Raw genomic sequence first — 25,660 nt, 5'->3', positions numbered from 1 at the left:
AATAAGTTCAAAGAGTTATATGCGTAAATACAGAAATGCAAGATAGGGCCAAATTATCTTTCTAATATTCATTGTCTCAATATATGTATTTCTAATTTCTACATAAAATTTTCATATGGACTTTTTAATATTTCAAAAGAACTGTTTCTATAAAAAAAGAAGCAAAAATGTAAATAATACACATCTGTCAATGGCAACTTTTGATGAAGCAAACCAGTGCAATGTGTATGCAAGAAAATGTTACTTTAAAGGTATAGTCCATCATTTGTAATGTGTGCATTTTGTTCGTTTGAAGCAACGAACGAGCTCAAAATCTAAGGAAGGGTGCTGAACAACTGACCTGATGAAGTTGCAGCTCAGCTTCAGCTATATATTTCGAGAAAAACATCATTCTAGGATCTCAATTTCAAATCAAAAGTTGCTGAATCTTGTTTTGAATTGGGCCTGAATTCAGTGTCCGAGACACATTCTAACTGAGCCGATTGCAGCTACGCGATGTCGTGCACTGATCCGACGAATTAAAGTAACTGCGTGCGCGTCGTGTCAACACTTGCGTGCGCTTCGCCAAATAAAAAAACCCACTATAATAACCGGAAATTTCCAACGGTGCATCTTAAGAAGCACTGTAGGAAAGGCCTTCTTTCACTGATTTCTTCAATACGACAGCATGCCAGAAAGAATAAATTCACAGGGAGTTTAGTCCCCTTACTATCTTTCAACCAAGTATGTTTTTCAGCAATAATTACGTCAGTCACTTTTTGGATAGCTGCAAATGATGGACTATAGCTTTAACAAAAGCTGTATGGCGGCAGCCACTTACTGAATATGAAACAGGCTTACGACACCCGACATTACAGATTTAAATAATTTCAGTTTATTTCGGCAGGTTTCCGGGTTACAGTAACTCCCAGTCATCTTCGCTGATTGGTGAGCCCGGCTGCTCCACCTGCGGCACCCCCTGGCGTTGGAACATCTTGGTGAACCGTTGAAACAGTTTGAGGTCGTGACTGATGGCCCACAGGTCATCGCTCTGGGTCACTGTGGGGTTAAAGGTCAAGCAGAAACATATGATGTTGAATGTTAACTCATTGTGGGGAAAGAAACTTTCAGTGCTGCAGTTAATTCCTTGTCTTAATTAGCCCAAATACACTGAACTACAAGGTTGTACATTGTTGATGTCCCTTAACGCGGCACAGCCCCTAACGCGGCACAGCCATACAGCCCGTAACGCGGCACAGCCCGTAACGCGGCACAGCCCCTAACGCGGCACGGCTTCTAACGTGGCACGGCTTCTAACGCGGCACAGCCCCTAACGCGGCACGGCTTCTAACGTGGCACGGCTTCTAACGCGGCACAGCTCCTAACGCGGCACAGCCCCTAACGTGGCATGGCTTCTAACGTGGCACGGCTCCTAATGTTGAGCACTTATTTTTACTTCAAGTGTCTTGCTAGAGCAAAAAAGTCACTGTAGGTATTATTTCATTGAGCCCTTAAACATTCCTGTTCATATGACTTGAGTTTACAACAAAACCAGGAGAGAAATGTTACTTTTGTGTGATTTTCCGATTTTATTTTGAAGTGTATGAGCTAATAGGACTGCCTCGTACTCTGAGCATGAAAGATAATGGTGCTTTGCGACGTTTTTTTTAACACATATGCATGAGCAAAAGCGTGATGTCATATTAGGCAGAAACCTCAATATTGCAATTGGTTTGTGCACAAAAAGTTGCTAGAATTTTGGATATTTTGCTGTTGAAAATGTTCTTTTCTTCGGTGATTCGTTGTTGTGTTAGTACATGGCAGTAAGCCAATGAGCAAACCTTTCTCATAAATGTTACCAATGAGCAGATTTCTGGGTTCACATTTGTACACAAAACCCATAAACTGAACAGCGTCTCCCTTAAATGACATCATGGCAACAGCGCCCTCACTTGTCCAAAAAAAGCATAGACAATTTTAAATGTTGAAAAAAGTGCACTTTTGAATAAGATTAAACCAAAAAGAGATGCCAAATAGTTTTCATATATTTTAGAAGAGTAGAAAGTAGCACAAAATGTGTTGTTCAGAAAAATTCATTATACAGACACTTTAACCAAATGAAGACTCGTTGCCATTAGATACCTGAGAGATATTTATAGCTTCCAGGAACCTTCTTCCAGTAGTCCCCCATGCAGTTTTTCTCGGTGATGCCAAAGCGGCAGGCTATGTCGCCGTTGGGGCACAGTGCCCAGACTGTACTGCAGCTGATGCACAGATGGGTAGCTTGTGTCCCTGTCATGGAGAGTTGCCAAGCAAGAGTGTAAATACACAGTTGCCGAACATATTTTGCAAATTTAGATTACCACAAAATGCAGTTCAGGCCTCGCAAAATTTTTTAAAAATGTAGTTGCCCTTCAGGCAGATGTGCTTGAAATCTGGTTGCCCGAATTTCATTTTCAGTTGCCCAATAAAGAACTTTAAATATTGCCCCAAACTGAAGGCCAAATCCTAATAATGTACATGGCTGCTTTACCTAAAGTGGCTCAGGGTTCGCAAAATTGGCTGTCAGACTTCCCAGGACAACCAAAATATTTTGTACTCGGCTGCTGCGCTATCGCCAGTTTGCAAGCGTGCATGGCCGACTGTGGCCGACCGTGCCTGCGTGTTTACGGTACCCGCGCTCTGCGCCGCGCTGGTACATGGTGTACACTAGTCTGGTCATAATATTATTGGAAACACACGTACACACACGCATCTTCGTAAACACCAGCAATCGTGGACCCCCTATTGTCCCTAATCCTCATTCCTTTGAAAAAAAAGTGGTTGCCCACCGTGCTGGAAACCTGAAACTTCTGGTTGTCCGACAAAATATATTGGTTGTCCCGGGACGTCGGGCAGCCGATTTCGCGAGCCCTGCAGTTTTGTTTTTTAATTTCTTTCAAGTTTTGACAGAAATCAGTCAGACAGCATGTATTTATTCCTCCTTTTTTAACCAACCCATAATGAACTTGTACGATTATTATTCATCAACCATCAGATTGGCTCCTCACCCAGGAACCAAAATGGCACATGAAAACCCATCTATATGGTTCATAGCTCAGATTATTCATTCATTACCTCTTCATTATGTTAACTTTAGATTAGGTTTGCTTTGTTTTATGCACTTCAAATTTTCTTCGTTGAAAAGCAAATTAATATGTTTGGAAGTGTGCCACCTGTACGAGGACAAAAATTCAAAGGATTTTACAATCCCTTTACATCAATGAATCATGATAACTGGTTTTTGAGGTTAGAGTATTTAAAAAACCTCTTATAAATAGAAAATCTGCAGTTGGGCTGAAAGGATTAAACAATCTTTTCATCCATAATTAACATTAACCCTAACCAAACTCAACCCATCAAAGTTTAACAGCAGGTTTTGTTTAAATCTGTTGGGATAGGTACAGTACCCCTAAACAGATGGTCTTTTACACTGGGGTTGGCATACCTCCAGAAACTAAGTCCAACAGTGTGTGTGTGTGTGTACAATTTCCCATGTGGATGTTGGAATTTGCCAGAATGGGTATGGTTCCTAGTAAATTACGCTGGGGAGTTAGGGTTAATTCATCAAAGTACAACAACATTAACCCTCCTCCTATTTAAACAGTCACAGACAGTCAAAAATTCCATACACTTCCCCTGCTGTACATTTGACACAGGCTAGTCACCAGCAGTCAGATCATATGTCAAGCAAGCACTATGACTAGTCAAACTCAATCAACAGACAAAGCTTATCAATCACACACACTCAAAGCAGAGCTGTATCGAGTTACATAAACAGTCACAGCCAGTCAACTTGCTTTATGCAGGCTGGGAATTCTTAACTGTTGAAAACAGTCACTTGATTGATTTTGACTAACTACTTGGCACAGAATGTAGGTTTGGGATATTTGCATATTGTCTGTTGTACTGTCTTTTCCACCACTGGTTATTTTCTGGAAAAAAAACCAACCCCTCCCAAAAAAAGGTTTATTTACAGTGTCACCCTCAATTTTTCAATGTCATGAATAAGGCAGAACCAATATTAACCCTAACTCCCTAGGCCTTTTTGCTAGGAAGTAGCCTGAATCCTGCAAAACCCTCCAATTAGCCTCACGGAAAAATAGCATATAGCCTAAATCCTGCAAATTCCTCCACTGTTTCTTGAATATGGTCCGTGGAGGGGTGACCACTGCCTGAATCCTGCGGCAGTGACTGTCAATATGTTGAGGCTTGGCCAGTGACATCCTGGAGCAGTGTGGAGAATTTCAAGCATAATCCAGGCCTATATTTATGATGGCTGAGCAAAAACAACACAAGGTCCGGCCCAAGACCTTGACAAAGTGCATCCTACGAAATCAGTAACGCACTTTTGCCATGTAACCTCAATCCTCCAAATTCCTCCACTTTGGCAAAGAGGATTTTGAAGGATTCAGGCCGGTTAGGGTTAAAAACAAAATCTAAATTACCTTCCACGACCTCCCACTCCAGACCCACAGGCAGCTCCTCGCAGATACCTTTCCTGACGTACACCGCTCTCTTGTTGTCCAGCGCCCAGACCAGCCGGTTATCCACACTGCAGAACACCTGCTCAAAACAGGCCCCGAATCCCGAGGCTCTGCCATCCACGGGCACCCAAGCTGGTGGTAGGGCTTCGTCGTAGGGGATGTCCACCCCGATACGAAGATGGATCATGCCCTCGTTGTCGCACGCCCACACCACATCGGCGCCGCAGGAAAAATGTACAACTTTACAGGGACCTTTTGAAAAGAGGTATACCATCGAGTATGTTACGTGTCTCCATCATGTAAATGACATATTTGAAGTATTCACAATAGACCTGATGCGTTGAGGCAGAGCTAGAGGGCTGTGGTTTTGTATTGCGTAGATAGCAATGATTAAGTCCAGAGTCCATCATTTGCAGCTATCCAAAAAGTAACTGGCGTAATTATTGTTGCATAACATACTTGGTTGAAAGATAGTAAGGGGACTAAACTGCCTATGAAATCATTCTTTCTGGCAAGCTGTCATTTTGGAGAAATCAACGAAAGAAGGCCTTTCCAACGGTGCTTCTTGGAAATTCAAATTAGTAGTTCATTTTGTTATTCGGCGAAGCGCGCGCAAGCATTGCCGACGCACACGCACGCGCGGTTGCTATAATTCGTCGGATCAGTGCGCGACATCGCGTAGCTGCAATCGGCTCAGTGAGAATGTGTCTCAGACGCTGGATTCAGGCCCAATTCAAAACATGATTCAGCAACTTTTGATTTGAAATCAAGATCCTAAAATGTTTTTTTCTCGAAAAATGCAGCTAAGCTGAAACTTCAGCTGGTTAGTTGTTCAGCATCCTTCTTCAGATATTGACCTCTTTTGTTGCTTAACAAACAAAATGCATAAATTACAAATGATGGACTATACCTTTAAGCCTTTTGTGCATTCATTGTTACTAGATTATAACAAAGATCAGCCTCAGGGACACCCACAACATTAAGGTATATTCTATTAAATCTTTTGGGAACGGAATAAATGGTTGATTGCTGGTTATGTTTGATTTGATCCTTGCTCTGATCTTGCATCTTACAGTGTAATTTTTGTCAGTCAGCCACACAGGCCAATGCCCTCTGATCGTTAGAGTGTATGGCTGCCCAAACTCACATTAACGTCTATGCAGTGAACATTGGGCATTCTCTTAACCGCAATGCATGCCTACAGAAGTGAATTGGAAGATGCTTTGACTCATGTACCAGCCAAGTGATTTTAGGGCTCCAACTGAATTGTATTAAAAGGCTTGTCTGCTGCACAGCAAAGGTGCTAGTTTGGAGGGATTAGGAGTGCTTGGGGATCCCACCACAGACTTGTTTAATTTGGTCTAACTGTTGATTGCTGACCAAAGAGTTTTCCTCACATCATGACAAAGCTATCTTTCAATACCATTTGGCAGTTCTTGCAGTGTACTGTGGTTCACCACCATAGTACTAGCTGCAGATATTGGAGGGCTGTACAACAATCATAGGGGAGTCACTTTTTTCAAGTACAGAAGTGAATGGAGGGTCTGGTAGAGCAAGGGTTAACCCTAACCCTCCTCAATTCTCCAAAGTCCTCCGGGCGGTTTTGGAGGATTTTGAAGGATTTGAGGCTGAATGCAACATACAATATTGGAGGATTGTGGAGGATGGAGGACACATGGACATTCAGTATCGATTGATTTGGGAGGATTGAGGATGAATGGTGTTTGAAGAAAAGAAGTATTTTGGAGGATTGAGGCTGAATGTATTTTTGAGGCAGGGCTGTTGGAGGATTTTGAAGGATCAAGGCAGTGGGTATAGTTCATTTGAACATACATGTAAGTGCAACATTTTGGAGGATTTTGGAGGATTGAGGATGGTTCCTAGCAAAAAGGGCCCAGGGGTTAGGGTAAAGCAACTGTTCAACTGTAGAGCAAGGTTCGGCTAATGAATTTGAGTCGCCCTTAACACACTCTTGGAACCCAAGTGCGGCGATACTTCTGCACAGAGTCCCTACCCACCTAGCTGATCCAGGACCAGTTTCTTCCAGCTCAGTCCCTGCGGACACCTCTCGCTGATCTGCTTCCTGACGTAGATGTCGCCGTCCTCCTGTAGCGCCCACATGGTGTCAGAGGTGGCGCTCAGATGCTTGAAGATGACCCCAGCCCTCGGCGGGTCCACCTGTAAGGGCTTGCGAGTGTCTGGTGGGAAACTGAAGACCTCACCAGATTTGAGGGCCGCCCAGATCATTCCTAATGAGGAGTGAAAAAAATGGCAAACTTAGGGGGTCAACTCGGTCAAGATATATTACTCATCTGTGGCGGTTTGAACAGTGACCTCTAATGACCCCTACATGACCTTTGACCGCAGTAATCAGATGAAGAATTGTGTCTTCCCACCCAAGGGTCACTGCATCTACATTTCATCAAAATCCATGAAAGCATGTACAATGTTGCAAACTTCCCCCCAAAACTGTTAATTACAGCATTATTAACCTCCGTTGACCTTAGATTTATGACCTTTTGCCTGACTTATATCCCACATTATCTTCATGGGCGTCGCCCCCTTGCCCCCAGTAAAGGTCTGCAATAGTGGTTTCCCTCAACTAACCTGTATGTACCAATGTGTGCTCTCTGTGTTAATGTGATGACTTTTCTTCGTTCTTACCACTAGGACCATACACTCCAGTAGCGCTGACACTGACCCACGCTGCTGAAATGGGTAGACCCACTGGGCAGCCACTCTCCCACACAGAACCTGACACGGAAAGATACAAAATGAGTTTTGATTGATTCACTGATGGCAGTACCAGCTGGTATGTCGATTCAAACTGGCCAGCGAACCAACTCCGCCAATATTGGTGGTCGAGTAGTTACATGTAGAGTAGATCATTGTCATTTGTGCATTTGTGGAAGCAACAAAAGTGCTCAAAATCTGAAGACGGGAGCTTAACAACTCACTTGATGAACTTTTAGCTCAGTGAATGCTATATATTCCGAGAAAACAATATTCTAGGATCTCAAATTCAGTTCAAAAGTTGCCGAGACATATTTTGAATTGCACCTGAAATCAGCATCCAGGACACGTTTTCATTCAGCTGATTGCAGCTACGCGATTTCACACCCTGAATCGACGAATAATAGCAACCACATGCGCATGTGCCACGTGGGAACACTTGCGTGCACCCATTCACAGATTCGCCGAATTACAAACCAACTACTAACGGAAATTTCCAAAAAATGCCTCACTTGATGCATCTTTGGAAACAGTTTTATAGTTTTCTTCAAAATGACAGCATGCCAAGAAAGTCACAGACTTAAATCACAACCAACAAAGCTTGTGAATATATTTTTCTTCAAGTGTCACACCGTTTATAAAATTAGGTTGGTGAAGGGCATATCCCAATGTTAACAGACAAAACCTAAACAACAAGATTGGATTGCCATTAACTTAAGGACCCAAGTGCACAGATTAAAAAATTTTACTCGGGAAAATCCAAAAGGCTCAGGTGATGATTGACATAGTATACTGTTCATGTCGCCACTAACTTTCTTAACTTTCTTAACCCAAACTCCCAAAGACATAATAATTATGAACCTTCCTAAATCCACAACTGCCCAGATACAGAATGGAAAAATTCTTCGAACTTGTAAAAGTAATAGTGGCTGGGCTGTACTTCCCTAAATCCTGCAAAATCCTACAAAAGCCTCGTAGTGGATTTTGAGGGATTTTGAAGGGTTAGGGCTTTTAATCTTGCGCGTGATGTTGCCTACCGAGCAGATTTCCTTTGGATACGTGCAAGGAGCTCTTGTAGTGATACGACCCACAGACCCACACGCTGGCTGCGCTGGCCGCGATGTGAGTGGCCCGGTAGTACTGTCTCTTCAGCCACGTCGTCATGCGATCCACCGTGGCGTTGGTGCCGGCTATGTTGAGCAGCATCTTCAGCGCACTGGGATCTTGCATGAGGTACTCCCCCATGGGCACCTGAGGCAGGTTCACAATTTCACAGAGTTCAAAGGTTATATAGCCACCTAAAACAAAATTTTTTATTTTGATAATTTGGCAGATTATCAGATTTGAACAGGTTTCGTAATTTTATTATTATAGTGGTGTTCCCTTACGTGGCACACTTTGACGTTTCCCTCGACTTTCCCCATGCAGTGTTGCCAAACCTCTTTGTTGACAAGCTTCAAGTTCATTCAGCTAAATACTGGAACTATTACCTTGATAATTCTTGCTGTTGAACCTTTGTGAACAATTTCAGTGTTAATTTAGTCCGGTTTTCAAAAACGTCGTCGTCCGGAAATTGGGCACAAATTCGGCAGAGTGTTCCCTAACGTGGCGCACCTGAACAAATCTCGGAAAAGGCCACGTTAACATTTCAGAATTTCTTTCAAATTGATAAATTCTGATAAATCATTATTATCTCTACTTACATACGCAACCACAAGTTTGTCACAAAATTATTTTCTTAGTTTTAGGTGCATTTTAAAAGGGTTCACTGTGCACTTCGAAAAAAAATTGGAGAATCACGCCAAAGTAAAATTTCTCTGGAACTTTGGAGCGGGTACGTGAACTCAAAATTTATGAACGGGAATGATTAGAGCTTGAAGAAATTTCACTTTCTGTAAAATTTGGGGTAACAGTTTTGCTCTAACAAGGCACTACATGTGAAAAATCAAAGTGCGCCACGTTGGGGGCCTGCCAAATTAGGGTACATCAACAATATTTACAAGAAGAATGCAGCGATAACAAACATCACTTTTCTGTACACTTGTCCTTGGCTCCTGGATTTTATGTACTAATACAAATAGCCTCACACACAGTCAATTTTTGCCTTCGCAAATTGTACGTGTGCGCGCAGTGCAAACTGTTCTAGACACACGCGCATGTTGCCTGAAATTTCTTCGAAATGCCGCCCAGCCGATGCGCATCATGAAAATTTGACTACCAAAATGCCCAACAAATACGCGTACCTGCCACCATTTCTTGTCGTCCCCTCTTGGCGAGCTGGGTGTCACGCCACTCCGGAACCAGACTAGACCCTCTTCATCAATACCCCAACCCACGTTGCGACTGTCAAGTGCTATGCTCACAAAACGAAGCTTGCAGCTGCAAGATGGTACATGTTACACAAACAAAAAATTGACAAAGCAACCAACACATATCTACATTGTACTAGAAATATTTAAGTAAACTAATTCAACAACCATGTGCATGGGCTTCCGAGGACTGGGTGGCTATGTTATTGGCTGAGAGTAATGAGAGTGTTCAAATTTGAATTGGATGGATACAACCAAACACAGTGCACAAGTGACTCCTCAATGGTTACAATTGGAGAGTTAGGAGATACATATTTTTGGGTGCTGGTTCTGGTAATTGATACATTTGTTGTTATGTGTTGTCTTGTTTTCAAGGCAGGAACCACCTACAATAATTAGTCATACATGTACATGTATTCCAAAGTGCAATTTCGGGTATTGTTTTTATTAAGTTGTATGTTAGCAACCATTCACTTTTCTAAGGGGGGGGGGGGGTGTTTGTTTTAGATATATATTTCTGTGTTGAGTTTTGATATTGTGTAGCGTTGTTTGCTCTGTATTTTTCTTAATATATTTTATTGTTGTAAGTAACTTGTGGTGTCTTGTGTTTGTGTATAACATGTTTATTTTTCTGAGGAAGTATTTCAATTTTGTTATGGAATTTTACCGTCTTTTAATGTTTATATGTTGTTTTTTTATTGTAAAAATTGTAAAAAAAGTTCAATTTCAATAAACCAACAATAATAATAATAGTAATAGGAGATACCACTAAGAGGGACATTCAAATGCATTGGACATGCCAAATGTATTTAGTACTCTTCCATTGACTAGACTCTTGAGTCTCTTCGAATAATTGCAACAGTAGATCTTTCAACATCGTAACTCCCGTTTCAAATATCCAACTTGACTAAAATTCAAATCAAATCTTCAAAATTTGGCCAAAAATTCTTGAATACCAGTCTGAAATGGATGTCAAATAAATCCACTTTATTCAGGTGTTACAACTTCAATTTTGGTTGATTCACTTACCTTTCCTCATCCAGATCCATCCACTTTTTGCCTTCTGGAACAGTCCGCGTGATGTCGCCTCTGTACATGACCTTCTTGTTGGACCCAATGGCCCACACCACACCCCGATTTGCGGCAATCTGCACCACGTAAGCATTGCTGCTGACGCGCTCCTCTCTCGTGAGTGGCAAATCGCGGCTCATGCCTTTATGCACGCAGATGTCACCATTTCCCTTGACCACCCAGGCCATATTTTCATCCAAGCAGATATGGATGGTTCCTTTGGAAGCCTCGTACCACTTAGTTCCAATCGGCGACTGGGGGCTGATAGGGGCACACGCGAAAGCCGTGCCCGATTTCCGATGCAGACGCCAGACGATGTTTCCGTTCGGGGAGCTGGCTATCTGCATTGCAGAGTCCTTCAACTTGTTCCACTTGATGGTGACGTTGGACACTAGGGAATGGTAGACCTTGTCGCGGTTGTCCACGCACCAGACGTGCTTGTCAGACACCACCAGCTGCATGATGTACCCCGGCGTGTTGCACTGCATCCAGCTGCCAGCGAATCTTTGCTGGATGTTCTCGGGGATTGGAGCTTCCTCCAAAGCACCCTCATCATTGTCATCTGCTGGATCCGCATACGGCTGCACCGGCTCCTGGTGAACTCGTGGTTGGCTCGCGTCGACTACAAAGACTTCCGGAGGGTTGCTGGCATCGCTGCTCGGGGTTTCAGCCAGGTATTTTGGGTAAAACTCCTCATCGGTGGAATCTGACATGCGGGTGCCAAATTGAGGCGATGCCACATTGCCTCCCGCGGGTGAGGCTTTGTTATTCGTGAACTGCCTAGGTTGGTCCAATCTGTCAGAAGGTACCGTTTTTTCAAGGTCCAATTTCAAGCTGTCAGTGTCCGACCTCAGCGAGTGTATACTATTAGTATTCATCATCCAGTGGCCATCCTCTTGCAATCCTCGTTTTGCAGCATCTGGGGTGTCTTCCCAAGATCTCAATGTTCCTGGAAAATCTCTCGGGCTGGGGTCGGACATGCTACTGTCAACCGGCGTGCCGACCCACGGAGCTGCGTCATCCACACTGCTGGAAACCACGCCTCCTAGAATGACCTTCCCAGAGGGGTACTGACAATATTCAGGGTGTCCCGCAACTCTAACAGGTTCAGCTTCTGTCTGACCCATATCAGCATCATCTTTTTCCCTGCCACTGTTCGCAGTACTGCTGCCATGCCTGCTGTTGTTAGACACGCCGTTCATAAGGTCCTCCGATCCTGTGCTTTTCACGCTGTCTGCGTGAGCCTTCACGATTTCACTCGGGTCACTCTTGGACCTGCCGCGAAGCTTTCCATTTTCAAGTCTATCAGACCTCAGTCTCTGGTTATCGCTCTCGGTACTGCCTGTCCACCTCCGGTCAGATTCTGACTTGCCTCCGTTGTGAGAGGGACTGTTAAAGCCATCTGGGATTGGGGACGGTGTTGCCGATCGATCTTTCTTTGATCCTAATAAATAAAAAAAAAAAAACCATGGTGTCCAAAAGGTCAAAATGCTTGTCCTGACAAAGAAAAAATCTGGTACAAGTGATCCGCAAATCGCATGTGTCAACTTTTTTCCGGTGTTTTTTGTCTGATCGATCTTTCTTTGTTCCTAATAAATCCAAAAAACATGGTGTCCAAAATGTCAAAATGCTTGTCCCGACAAAGAAAAATCTAGTACAAGTGATCCACAAATCGCATGTGTCAACTTTTTTCCGATGTTTTTTGTTCTTAAAAAAGAGAAATTGTGTGCATTTTAAAACGACCTCAATGACCCTTAGATGACCTTCGACCTCCAATTTCAGATGAGTTGTGATGAAACCCCACCCATGGATCACTCCATCCAAGTTACATTAAAATCCATCAAATTCTGTAGACAAAGAAACATTGGAAGCGTATTTGAAAAATGACCTCTAGTGACCCCTACACAACCTTTGACCTCAGTAATCTGATGAAGAATTGTGTCTTCCCACCCAAGGGTCACTGCATCCTAGGCCAAGTTCGCGCAAGGACTGTAGTTGACCAATGGTTGACCAATGGTTAACTAACGTTTGCCCGAACTCTGTCTAGTCGACGGTGGTTGACTACGCTAGTCGACTATTTGGAACCAGCCTACTGGGGTTGGTTGCTTCGCTGGTAACCAATAGCCGCGCGCATTCATAACGCTAGCAGAGAGCCAGGATCCAGAAGTTTTGCGATGACATTTTGACCAGCGTTTGACTAGAGACGTTCGCACGTTGCTATCAGTGCGCAGGCGTAAGGTACGTCACAAATCAACCACTAGTCGACTAATGGTCCTTGCCCGAACTTGGCCCAAGTTTCATCAATATCCATGAAAACATGTAGAAGCTATAGATTTTTTTTCCAAAAACTTAACCTAAACTTTAACATACATATGGGTCTTTGGGTCTACGGTCATATAGAATTTAGGACTGATTAGTGTCTTTCAAAAGTTTGTTTTGACAACACAAAAAGTATAACTGGAAAGTGTAAAAATGAAGCTTGGTGACTGATTTTACAAAACTGAAATGTGATGTGCTGCCATCATGTTTACACTTGCTTGAAAATCCAAATGAAGTTGGTATTTTCTTTTCCTTTCGATTTGATTTCCTTTTGCTCTTTTACCTTTCTGAGCTTTCTTCTTCTTCTTTTTGGAATGTTTGGTCGGTTGAAAGAGGACGTCGTCAAAGCTCTTCTGTCCAATCTCCAAGAGTTTCTTTTCATTGAGAGTCATCACGGGTGGTTCCTCTCCGCCCGTCGTCTGTTCTGGAGCCTGTTCGGTAGCCTGGTTGGCGGCCTGGTCGGTGGCCTGGGCCGATGCCGCTTGATCTTGAAGTGTCTCGGTGACTTCCTGGCAAGGTTCCGTCTGTATCTGAGGAATTTCGGGGGATGATTGCTCTCTGGTCTTTGATTGATTGGCCTCTGTTCTTGCCGCAAACCTGGCATTAAGGATGTGAAGTTTACATGTTTAAATGGGAAAACAAAAATCAGAATCTGCTCACAAGTTTTCTTAAATGTTTAAACGGCAAAAACGGGACCAAAATTTTAAGAATGAGCCAGACCTTGTATCCTCGTACATTTGTATTTACACAAGTCCTCCAGTTGTTTCTTTACAAAGTTCAGCGAAGATGCCTGTGAGCCTTTTCAACTTACATGTACACAGCATTTGAAGCATTTGCGAAATCACATCCAAGGAAATTCAATTTATACAATTTGCAATGATCGGCACATACATATTAAGACAATAAGATACATTGTATACAATTTATAGTGTTTGATGTTATGCAGCCAGTCCAAGATCAACGTTCCCTGCTTCTCCTACGCTGGCGCACACATACTGGGGCCAATGGCAGCCTTTGTAAGTGTTGCTAAATGTTTAAATGTGCGAGAAAGCTCCGCTAAATGTTTACCAAAATTGGACCTTATTCTTGAGTGAATGAAGTCGATGCATGACTGAACAAACGTTTTAGTTCTGGGGACAGCGAAGTGGTGAGGAAAGGGTTAAAGCTAGAGTCCATCATTTGCAGCCATCCGAAAAGTAATTGGCGTAATTATTGTTGAAAAACAAACTTGGTTGAAAAATAGTAAGGGAACTAAACTTCCTGTGAAGTTATTCTTTCTGGGAAGCTGTCATTTTGAATTAATCAACGATAGAAGGCATTTCCAACGGTGATTCTTAAGAAGCACCGTAGGTAAATTTAAATTAGTAGTTTGTTTTGTTATTCAGCGCAGCTTGCACAAGTATTGGAACGACGCACACGCGCGCGCGGTTGTTGTAATTCGTTGGATCAGTGCACGACATCGCGTATAGCTGCAATTCAAAACAATTCAAAACATGATTCAGTAACTTTTGATTTGAAATTGAGATCTAAGAATGTTGTTTTTCTCGGAATGTACAGCTGAAGCTTAGCTGAAACTTCATCAGGTTAGTTGCTCAGTATCCTTCATTAGATTTTGAACTCTCTTGTTGCTTCAAACGAACAAAATGCACAAATTACAAATGATGGACTGTAGCTTTAAATGTGGATTCTCCTCCTTACCTTGCAGCCAGGAGCTCCGGCGAAAGAGTTGCGTCCGGAGTCTCCCCGGAAAAGATAGGAATGTTGTCTTGGCTGCTTCGTCGCGAGGATCCATCGCTCTGGCCCTCCTCGGAATCGTGTTTCCCAAACTTGGGCACCAACTTAGCCGTGGTGTCCGCCAGTTCCTCCTTGGCTTTGCTGAAGAGGCTCTTCATGGCTGACAGGCCTTGCCTGAAGCTGGTTTTTCTCTGGGTGCCGGGGCTGTCGGTACCCGACGTCTGGCCGGAGCCAGCTGCTGATTCTGGCAACTTCAACAAGCGCTCGGCATCCGACATCACTGGAAGTTCTGCATAAGAAAATAATGGTTTCTATTGATACTGACCACTCCTTGGATCTGCTCAGAAGAAGGAAAACTTCGATATTGTCAGATCAGTGCTACAGGGTCGTAACTCCATTCTGCAACAAAGTCGTATCTTGTGCGAATACGCTCTGTACAACAAGGTTGTATCTCGACGTCCATTGACTTTGTGTGTACATCCGGGTTATTTTAAGTGAGATACGACCTTTTGACATTCTGAAACTCGCGTTTCACGTACGACCCATTTTAGGAGAAACGACCTTGGTGCATGGACACGACGATATGTGATTTGACCTGGATGCATTGGACTAGGATCAAAGCGTCAAGTCTAATGATTGAGATCTTTAAAGTCATGATTATTGTAACTTGATGGAAATAAGAGGGAAGCTTACAATTATAAACCAACAGAGAACATGATTTTGGTTGAATTCAGATATTTCTGAGAAAAGAAAGCAATGCACCAATGCAAATTTTATATGCAAATTTTCAACTTCAATTTTTTTCCCTTCAAATTCAGAGCCAATAAACATTTCGTAAAAACTCTTTCTCCTAACATCACTGTAACTAATCTTTTTTTCAGAGAGTGAAACTACAATGAGACGTAGGGGCTCTGTCTATTTTTTTTTAGTGAAGTGCATTCTAAAAGTTAGTGGAGGAATTTGGCACTGTGCATGGGACAGATCAAAATTGATTGGTGTTGGTTCGTTTTTGTAAAAACACTTTCTGGTGTCTAACTTTCTGCAACTTATATTCAGAGCGTGTTTGTATTGGGAAACAGATACAGACACAGAAAAGGGATCCATTGTAAGTCAGGTATCGTTTGTGTTATGATGACGCCTTGCAGACCTTTTGGTTGTGTGAACTCCGGCGTTGTTGCAATCCGAATCAGTTGTCTATCGGTTCCCCGTCTGAGAACGTAAATCTCATCTCCGAAGGTTGCCACGGAAACGATACTCCCAAGGTCCCCCTGGCTGCTTGCGATGACCCTGGCTCCGCTAGGACCGTGGATGTCGAGCACGGCCAGCAAATTGTGTGACCACGTCAGTACCAGGGTCTCTTTGAAGAACAACACGGGGCCAAATTGGAGGTCCGCGGTGTTGCAGACCGCGGGTCGCGTGGACATCTTAAGCATGATCGTCTGGTGCTGGCTAGACAGGAGGTGTTTAAACTTGAGCGTTTCTTGAACCGTGCCGTCTGCGGTGGCATGCCACATGCGTAATCCCGGCCGGGTGGCGCAGAGAGTCGCGCCGCTCGCCTTGCACAGGCCAGGGACAAAGTGGGCACCAAAGTACCCTTTGCTGTTGGGAAAAAGGGGAAAAAATGTGGGATTCATGAGCAGGAGCACCATAATGCAGTGCGCCACCAAGAGTTTGCCATGGAGAGTCCATTTTTCAACTTTAAGGTCGAAAAAAACACGTCCCATTTGAATGAGTGTCAGTAGATAACTTGAGCTACCACCGTAATTCGTTATAGATTGGGGAACAGCATTCTGCCGCCTTACAAAAAAACACCATATTGATAAAAAAAAAAAAAAAGGGCAAACATATACTCTAATCATACGCTTACGAAACTACTGACCGGAAAAACTAACAATTTGCGAATTTGTCGACCATCTCTCACAATGCACTGGGAGAAACGAACTCTCCGTGGCAAACTTTTGGTGGCGCACTGCTTTGTGAATCGCCCGAATTCAAACTAGATTTCAGCTAACTTTTCTTTTGTTAGGCAGTGTTCTAGGCTAGATAGAACACAAATCCTTGGTTGCATCACCACCTGACATGTGGTATGCACAACACACCATGAAGTGGTGTATTATGGACACTTAACAAATACACGACAAAATGACGTAGATCATCATCAGTTATCTATATAATTATTTCGTCACTATTATTTTTACGAGAGCCCCAAATTGCTCAATCTTTGACAGTGTGATTCTCACAAATACACAGAATGCCATCGCTGTTTTAGTGAAAGTTTTTTGGGCATACAGAATATATTCAGTTGATTCAGAATAGCTTTTCGCTTTGTTGAATGGAACATTCCATCTTTCATCAAATGAAAGTATTCTCATCATTGCACTCAAAAAAATTCATTCATAAATACCTCAGACAGTTTAGCCATTCCTATTGGTCGAGAGCCTGTCACGTGGCCAGTCTTAAACGGATGATAAAGACATGGCTAGCTGGTCTTAAACACTTTTCCAGTGTCACATAAAATGTGGACTCCTAAAAATCCAGTGCCTCTTACCGTTTTATTGGTTGAACGTTCACAGTCCTCACGTAGGCATGCGCAACACTACCAGTGAGTCAGAATTTTATAGTTCTAAATTCAAAACGCAACGCCCAAGGTGCATTGTGCGCGACATCGCGCAGAACGTGCTACGCGCGCGTCAATCTCCATGAAAGGATTGTTTACATCTTAATCGCCAGCTGAACACTCCATTATTTAGCTAGAGGGATGTTTCAAAAAGCATGAAGTGAACTTGTTGAACAAAATCGGGATTTTTTACCGAAATATTATATTTTTTTTTGACCGAAAAGGTATTTATGAATGGGAATAAATATGTGCTCGGTCGGTATAAATCACTCTGTTTAAGACCGTTTAGAGTCTGGGTGCTGTAATTACCCTCGCCTCCGGCTCAGGTAATTATCAGCACCCAAACTCTAAGCGGTCTTAAACAGAGTGATTAAAACCTCTCGAGCACACATTTATTCCCTTATTATAGGTATTCTAATTCACAAGTAGCAGTCAGTCAGTCAGTGAGTCAGTACCTTAGTCAGTCAGTCAGGCACAAATAGGACTATAGGCTAGCCCCCTGGGGTCAGCCAAAAAAAAACCCAAACCCATGAAATACGTTATCTGCGGCACTAACGTTTTTCTTGGCTGTTGACCGACTTGCTGTAGCCTGTAGTTCTCATCAGTATAGCACAGCACTGTTCTGCTGAATGTTGATACTATCAGGATCTTGTGAGCGTAGTTTAGCTGCACGATCGGCATATCTTCTGCGAGTATGAGCTCAGAGTGGCAATTATTCTGGAGAGAGTCAGAAACGTGGAACGTATCGCACATAAAAAAATCTGTCACTTATTTGTATTTCACAAGTTCTTGTTGGATCTCAAGAGTGGTATTAAAATGTTTTGTGCTGGTTATTTGAAAAAGATTTCTTTGTTAAGAGCGACCTCCAAATATAAGTTACTGCCAGTGATTGCTAACATTCCATCGGGGTTATTTTTCCATGCACTTGGGTTAATTTTGGGCCGCAGAAAGTCATTTGTTAGGTAAACTTTACCGTAGCATGCTCAAAATCTGCGATTGACCTTTTAACCTTTCAACGGATGTGGTTGTGGAAAAACGCACAAAATATACATGCTTCGATCGATCTTTCATTTTCCCATTTGTGTTCTTGACGGATAGACATGGCTACAAAAATGACCCGCGAATAACACTGATAAATATAGGTGACCCACACGGAGTCACGTGATTACAATAGCAGTTTTACATAGCAGTAGTCGTCCTCACGAGACTTTTCAGAGGTGCAAAATTAACAACGAAATTCTGCGACCCAGTTGGCCCCATAAAACTTACCGCCGCGGAGCATAACACTTAAAATCGACACTTGACAAAGTTTTCCGGCTGTCCGCACTGGACTCAATTTGGTTAAGTTGAAAACAGTCTACGGAAGTTTTACCCCCAAAAAAGACTAATGCGGATGCAGATTATGTCTCACCTCGTAAAAATCCACATCACAGTACACAATATTCCCAACCGAGTCACCGGTAAACAGCTTCATTCCATTGGCGCTCCATTCGGCACACGTCACGTTGCTTTTGTGGCCACCGTCGACGAGAAACTTCTTCAGCTATTCAAAGAATAGATCAGACTTTTCCAATGAGATATAGAACAGTGCTAATAGTCCTTACGTGCGACTTTTTTCCTCTCCCCGTTACCTTGGTAATTCATAATTTGACATTCAAGTATCATTAAGAATACTTTCAAATGATATTTATTTGCTTATAAGTAGTTTGCTATTCATAATCACTCTTGGAGAACGACTGCATTAAAGAGTGCATCACGGAGTGGAGTGCTGTGGTCCAATGGTTTTGGTATTCGACTCACGTGCCATGGTACGTGGGTTCGAATCCTGATGGGGAATATGGTGCTGGTGTTCTTGGGCAAGTCACTTTACTACAATTGCCTCTCTCCACCCAGGTATAGTAAATGGGTACCTGTGAAGGTAGAGACCAGAATGCGCTGATCTCGAGCTGCTGCAGAAACTGGTCTCATGGCCTGATGAACAGGGGTAATAATTGTGAAGCGCTTTGAGACCCTTGGTATAAAGCGCTACATGTATAAGCACCGCATTATTATTATCAAAATTATAAAATCATAGATGTCTGATGTAACAGAGACAGGAAAAATGTGGACTCCAAATTTATAGCATGACCCTCAAATAAGCCTTATTCATAAATACCTGACAGTTTAGCTATTCCTATTGGTCGAGAGCCTGTCACGTGGCCGGTCTTAAACGGATGATAAAGACATGGCTAGCTGGTCTTAAACACTTTTCCAGTGTCACATAAAATGTGGACTCCTAAAAATCCAGTGCCTCTTACCGTTTTATTGGTTGAACGTTCACAATCCTCACGTAGGCATGCGCAACACTACCAGCGAGTCAGAATTTTATAGTTCTAAATTCAAAACGCAACGCCCCAGGTGCGACATCGCGCAGAACATGCTACACGAGTCTTGCTAGTTGGAGTATTGCTAGTGTGAAGGGTTTTCCAAAAATCTCCGTGTTGGACCCGGGGTCAGCACTGAGATTTTTCGATAGTGTGAAAGGACTTTTCATACCTCTTTGATGGTTTGATTGGGTCGTTTTGCAGGCAGAAGGTACACCTCTACTTGTCCATTGGAGGTGCCCACGGCAATCTGATGGTCAATGCTCGTCAGCAATTTGACGCAGGTTATGCGGCAACTTCGGTCCTGTTTGTGACGAAACATTGACACACTGAATCATTATAAACAGGCAACCGAGACTGTTCCTCAACAAGTGCACTGGGAACTTAAACATCAAGCAACATTTTTCAAATATTTACTCAACAGGGTGAGTAACATAAAGCAGAACCCAAACCCAAAGATATATATTTCATATTTAAAAAAAAAATTGTAGCACCAAAAATTAATTGACCTATCGCCATTTGCGAGTTAGCCACGCCCCTTCGACAACCCTATGGAGTTTTGTATGTTAAATTTTGTTTGTCTCAGACTTTACGCATTCCGCGTCCATTTGTATATTATGTAATTGGACAATATTTCACAAGCTGCGTTGACGCGATTCTGATGCGATTCTACCGTGATAGGTTAATTATGAATGGTATTAAGCCAATTCAGTAAACTACGTTTAGATGGAAAAAATCATTTCAATTGCTTAATTCGTTCAAATTATATCGCCATTTAAACGAAATGACCCTAAAATCAGCTTCGTCCAAAAAAGCAATTTGTTCTGACTGTTTGGAACAACATACAGAATTACACCGAATGTTTGTTTCAACAACTGTAGTACACAATATCGTTATTAAAAACCCTGCTTGGCTAACAATATGATTTATAAAATCAACTTTTTTTTTTGAAAGATGGGCCTTCAAAAGGACTTTGTTGAATATTTTTAACTTTTAAACTGAGGTTTTATCACTGGTGATGTATGAAGACAATTGTAACGACAATTCTTGAAATCGCAATTTTGGATGAAACAGATTTTAGGGTCATTTTGTTGAAATGGTGATATCATTTGAACGGATGGAGCGATTGATGTAATTTTTTTCATCTAAAAGTAGTTTATTCAATTGGCTTACCAGTCACAATTATTGTTGGTACTACATGTACATATTTTTGTTAATATGACATATCTTTCTTTGGGTTTGTGTTTCACTTTTTTGGACTCACCCTGTACACGTAAACTAGGCCTCAACTTTTACTAAAAAAATCTTACCTCACATCTCAACTTGACAATCGTGTTCTCCTGGCGATCGTACACAAAGACCATGGAGAAGTTGGCACCCAAGACAATCAGGTCCTTGTTGACGTCCAAGCAGGTGAACTCGACCGTGATGGCCGGCAGGGCCCGCGAGGCCCTCTGCGCTTTGCGCGGCAGCTGCTGCAGGAGGAAATCCAAGGAGGCAAACTCGCACAGTTCCGGCAAGACGTTGAGTCTGACATCGGGACTGATTTCGGGGGACGTAGGAGCAGTATTGTTTGCAACGGTCTCTGCTGGCAACGTTTTCTGGTGGTCGATTTCGGCAGCCTCGCCCTTCTCTGCTGTTTCTTCTAGTTTTGCAACTGAATCATCATTTGTTGGTCTCTCCCCAAACTGAGTTTGGTCATATTCTGTCTGTATTGGCTCCCGATGGCTTTCATCTTTGGTATCCATGTTAACGCATCAGTCGGTAGTTTCATCAGACAGAAGGATCTGCATTTTGAAAAAAAAATACAGTTTAAAGACACGGTTTTGGATATGAGGGAGAACATATTGCCTCAGCCTCCAACAATAATCACAGGAGCCTTGTAAAAGAAGTTGTTTACAAATTTAACATTGAATTCCATTAAAACCAACACAGCTAACTGTACTGTACATGACACTCTCCTGGAGAAAAATGAAACAGACAATACACAAGCTCATTCAAATTAGCTTAAATGACGTTATGAAAAATATAAACATGGACATGTATTTGAACAGAGTTCACATCAATAGTGTACCAGGTTATATCAATACAATGTACATGTACATGTGCAAGAAAAGTGTACATGCACACATGTACCTGTATGTTTATAAAATATGCAAAGTGTAAGAATATGCAGATCTACATGTACGTAATTGCACATGACATACATGTAGGAACAGACATTAACCCTAACTCCAAAAGAACATTACCAAAATCCGCCAAAATCCATCACTGACTCTGCTTCACATAATTTAGAACCAAATCTGCCGAAATCCACCACAAATCCTACACTGCTATGGTCTAGGTGGGTTTTGATGGACTTGGTCCTCATGTCTTGCCTGCCAAAATCCCACCAAAATGGGGGGGGGGGGGGGGGGGGGACGGTTTTTGATGGAGTTGGGAAGGTCAGGGTCAATAGAAACACACATCTTAATCATGTTGTACTGTGCAGTACATACAATGTATATTACGAAAGTACAATACAAATTATGTTTAAACATCCATACTTACAAAATACTGAGAAAACTACGTCAAATGAACACCCTGTTATCTCATTTAATCAAAATTCATCTGACTTGGTTTGACCTTATTTTTCCAGATTCATAACAGAAACCGCACAGTAACTGTGTGTAACGCCAGTGCTTTATTTACACATTTTAAAGGTCAAAGATAAAAAGATTAACAAAGGGAAACAGGAAATGAACGGTTTCTGTTCGTATCACTGGTTGCTATAATTTATGTGATCAAGAAGTGAAATATTCCAGATTCTTATTATGACTAGTTACTTGAGTTTGTTTGTTCAATTAAAGGGAATATACAACATTTGCAAACATCGAAAAACAAAACTATCAAATATTTACGAAATACCTTACTAGGATGTTGATAAATGACAGTCTAAATCATCCTGTAAAATTATGGCACCTGGTGTGAAGTCATTTTCAAGAAAAGTGGTATTTTGTATAAATTTCCAACAATGGTCGGCCGACCACCATTGGAAAAACCTAACTATATTTAAACTACTGCTCCAAATTTACAATTTTTTCAGTCCAAATTTTGTTTTCTATTGGTTACACGTCATGAACGGGTGCAGACCAGCTAGACTAGTTCCCTTACCTTACAATTTTCCGGCATCTACATGTATATAAATTGATCCATTTCATCTTTAGTGGAGTCAGGGAACCAGACTACTTGAACATTTTTGTTTTGCTTGGTTTTTCCAGCATTTTTGAACACAAAACTTCAAACATGTCAGTGAAACAATATTTGATCTATTATACTAACCCCTCAAATAGTTCATTTCTGAAAATTACAGCAAAAGCCAATGATGTACATTCCCTTTAAGTGCACATGAGTCATCAATTTTCCCCCTAAAATAATGCATATCACCATACCTATAGAGGCAGATAAAACAGAGTAATTTCATGACAGGAAATAAATATATATATATACTCAAAAAAAAAGGAAGTAAAAAAGGGAATTGAATCTTTGAGTGAAACATTGTACAAAAATCAAAAATAATTTTTTTAAAATTAATTTTAACTCTTACCTTTTATTTAAGAAAGAATAAAGAACATACGTATTACATGAACATACATGTAAGTAAACCTAATAAATAAGTTACATGTACATGTGCTTTAGTTCAAACCATTACCAGGATCGCTTTTTTAAAGGAGCACTAGGTCCTGAAATCCCCGAAAATGTTATGTTTTGGATTGTTTACTTGGCCTATTTCAAACATCTGGTTGAAAGGAAACCAACCTAATGTCTCACCGTTCCCCAGAAAGGACGAAAAAAACCCGCTTGTTTACATCGGACATGACGGAGTACGAATACGTTTTTTGTGTCGTTCTCATGTATGCTATACAGGTTGTGTGTCTCGGGAACAGCGCGCGGTGACCAATCACCAATGCAAAAAAATTGTGGTTTCTTCAACGTCCGCAAAAGGCGAACACTTTACGCGTATGAATGAAATCACAACTAGCATCCAAACAGCTCGAATTTATGGGGTCGCAAAAGTGGACCCCGAAATTCGTTCTCGCACGCATAATACAGGAATAACACAAAAACGCCCAGTTTTGAAAGGATAGTTGTGTGGATGTTTATATCCTACTTTTAAAAGTTATTTCCGATTATCATCCTCTCATTCAAAGCGCGTTTTGTAGCCCAATTGGGCTGTTCCAGGACCTAGTGTCCCTTTAAGGCAAGCAACCACTATGGATACAGTATAGTTTGTGGACTCTCAGCCTCTATAAAAAAATCAATCAAAACTGAATCGGTTCACTTTCAGTTCATGAACCTCAATTGTTTATGATTGGTACAAATGTAAATGTGCAGCGCCAGGAATTATAATGTTTCCCCTATTGAGCAACATTCTGAATTCATTTAAAGGTATTTGTTGGGAACATCAGCTTTTTGTGAATTTTTTTTGTTTGAAGCAACAAAATTGCTCCAAATCTTAACAAATAATTTGTTGAAGTTTCAGCTTAGTGGATACTATACATTCCGAGAAAATAGAGAAAATGGATGCACATTTTTTTAGGGTCTTGTATCCGGATTCTGTTGCTAACGCACGTAAAAATCTGTGCCCTCTGGAACAGTTTCTTAAACCACCTTCAATTCATGTTTTCTTCCAAATGATACAATTTCAGACGTAAAATAATTCCTAAGGGTATTTGGTTGAAGTCCTATTGTCTCTTTGAGCAAGGATTTTCTCCTTAAATCGGTAGGTACATTTTCGGGTAATTGCAAAAGTCCCTACATTTACGTGCCTTTAACCCTAACCCCTTGAGCAATTTTACTTAAATGTATCCTGAATCCGCCAAAATCCACCAATTTTGTCATGCAATAAAAGGTTGGTGTCCTGAATCCATCACAACCCACCAGTGAGTCCATCAGAATCCACCAGCATGACCAGGGTAGTACATACCTCGTACACACCAAACATATAGCCAAGGAGTGAAACTGTTGAGATCCTGAATCCATCAAAGTCCCCAACTGCTCAATATGGAGGTACCCTGAATCCATCAAAATCCTGCAGTACCACTAGGCTTACAGTCCTGAATCCATCAAAATCCCCAAACTTTTCAGGTACGTTAGGGTTATACATGTACTATAGTAATCTATTACAAATGGAACAGTATTACATGTTGCCGTTTGCTGTGATGATGTTCTCTATGCACAAGAGGAAGAGGGTGCAAAAACCTTTAACCCCAACTCCGTAGCATGATTTACTAGGAACCAATGCCCATCCTGGCAAATTCCAACACCATGTGGGAAACTGCACACACATATTTCTGACTTTGTTTCTGGAGGTGTGCCAACCCAATGTAAAAGACTGTCAGTTTAGGGTACTGTACCATCCTGACGGATTCCAACAAAACATGCCGTTGGGGTTTGATGGGTTGAGTTCAGTTAAGGTTAGGGACTCCAGTCGAAAGTACCATATCACGACAGACATTCTGTTTCAGATTCTGAAACTGAAAAAGCAATCCAGTAAAATGGTATTGCGTGAGCGACAATGTCCCAAGCTAGGGTTCCCTTACTGTTTCCTGTTTGTAGACAACTCACAGTCTGTTAACTGTTAATTTCTTTTCTGTTTTGTCCTATTTGTATTTCCCGGTGTGCTTCTTTTTAGTGAGGTTGAATTTATTTATTAGGTAATTAAGTTTCCGACAATATTGCTCAAAATGCCAGGCATTCAGAAAGTCCAAATTTTACTACCAAAACAAGTGGTCCGTGGCCCGCATGTAATGCCTTTTTCCGCGGTTGATCCTAGATTACGTATTGTGTTCACAAAAAAATGCAAATTTTGTGCATTTTTAAACAACCTCAAATGACCCCTACATGACCTTTGACCTCCAATTTTGGAAGAGTTATGATGAAACCCCACCCAAGGATCACTCCATCCAAGTGACATTAAAATCCATTAAATTCTGTAGACAAAGAAACATTTGAGGCATATTTGAACAA

The 25,660-nt window shown here is 41.8% G+C and overlaps 1 protein-coding gene across 1 annotated transcript; it reads right to left on the bottom strand.

The window, feature by feature from the left end:
* Window positions 1–737: 737 nt before the first annotated feature.
* Window positions 738–21,455, bottom strand: LOC119744419 (tectonin beta-propeller repeat-containing protein 2-like). Its single transcript, XM_038220344.1, has 15 exons — window positions 20,962–21,455; window positions 19,824–19,955; window positions 18,700–18,831; window positions 17,845–18,005; window positions 15,819–16,270; window positions 14,636–14,960; window positions 13,221–13,534; window positions 10,577–12,062; window positions 9,482–9,617; window positions 8,276–8,489; window positions 7,170–7,259; window positions 6,524–6,754; window positions 4,467–4,757; window positions 2,122–2,271; window positions 738–1,038 (listed from the first exon to the last, which is right to left on the bottom strand). The coding sequence occupies exons 1-15, from the start codon at window positions 21,397–21,399 to the stop codon at window positions 896–898; spliced, it is 4,695 nt and encodes a 1,564-aa protein (XP_038076272.1). The 5' UTR covers window positions 21,400–21,455; the 3' UTR covers window positions 738–895.
* Window positions 21,456–25,660: the final 4,205 nt, after the last annotated feature.

This window comes from Patiria miniata, unplaced genomic scaffold (genome assembly GCF_015706575.1).
Source record: "Patiria miniata isolate m_02_andy unplaced genomic scaffold, ASM1570657v1 HiC_scaffold_7, whole genome shotgun sequence".
NCBI lineage: Eukaryota > Metazoa > Echinodermata > Asteroidea > Valvatida > Asterinidae > Patiria > Patiria miniata.
The sequence above is the reverse complement of the archived record's forward strand: the minus strand, read 5'-3'. Positions and strand labels throughout refer to the sequence as shown.

Excerpts from the sequence above, each read along its gene's own strand:
- LOC119744419 (XM_038220344.1), bottom strand. The coding sequence starts at position 21,399 with ATGGATACCAAAGATGAAAGCCATCGGGAGCCAATACAGACAGAATAT. Across the intron at positions 7,260-8,275 it reads ATCCAAAGGAAATCTGCTCG|GTTCTGTGTGGGAGAGTGGC; the intron begins GTAGGCAACATC and ends TTTCCGTGTCAG. Across the intron at positions 2,272-4,466 it reads GGAGTGGGAGGTCGTGGAAG|GGACACAAGCTACCCATCTG; the intron begins GTAATTTAGATT and ends TCTCCATGACAG.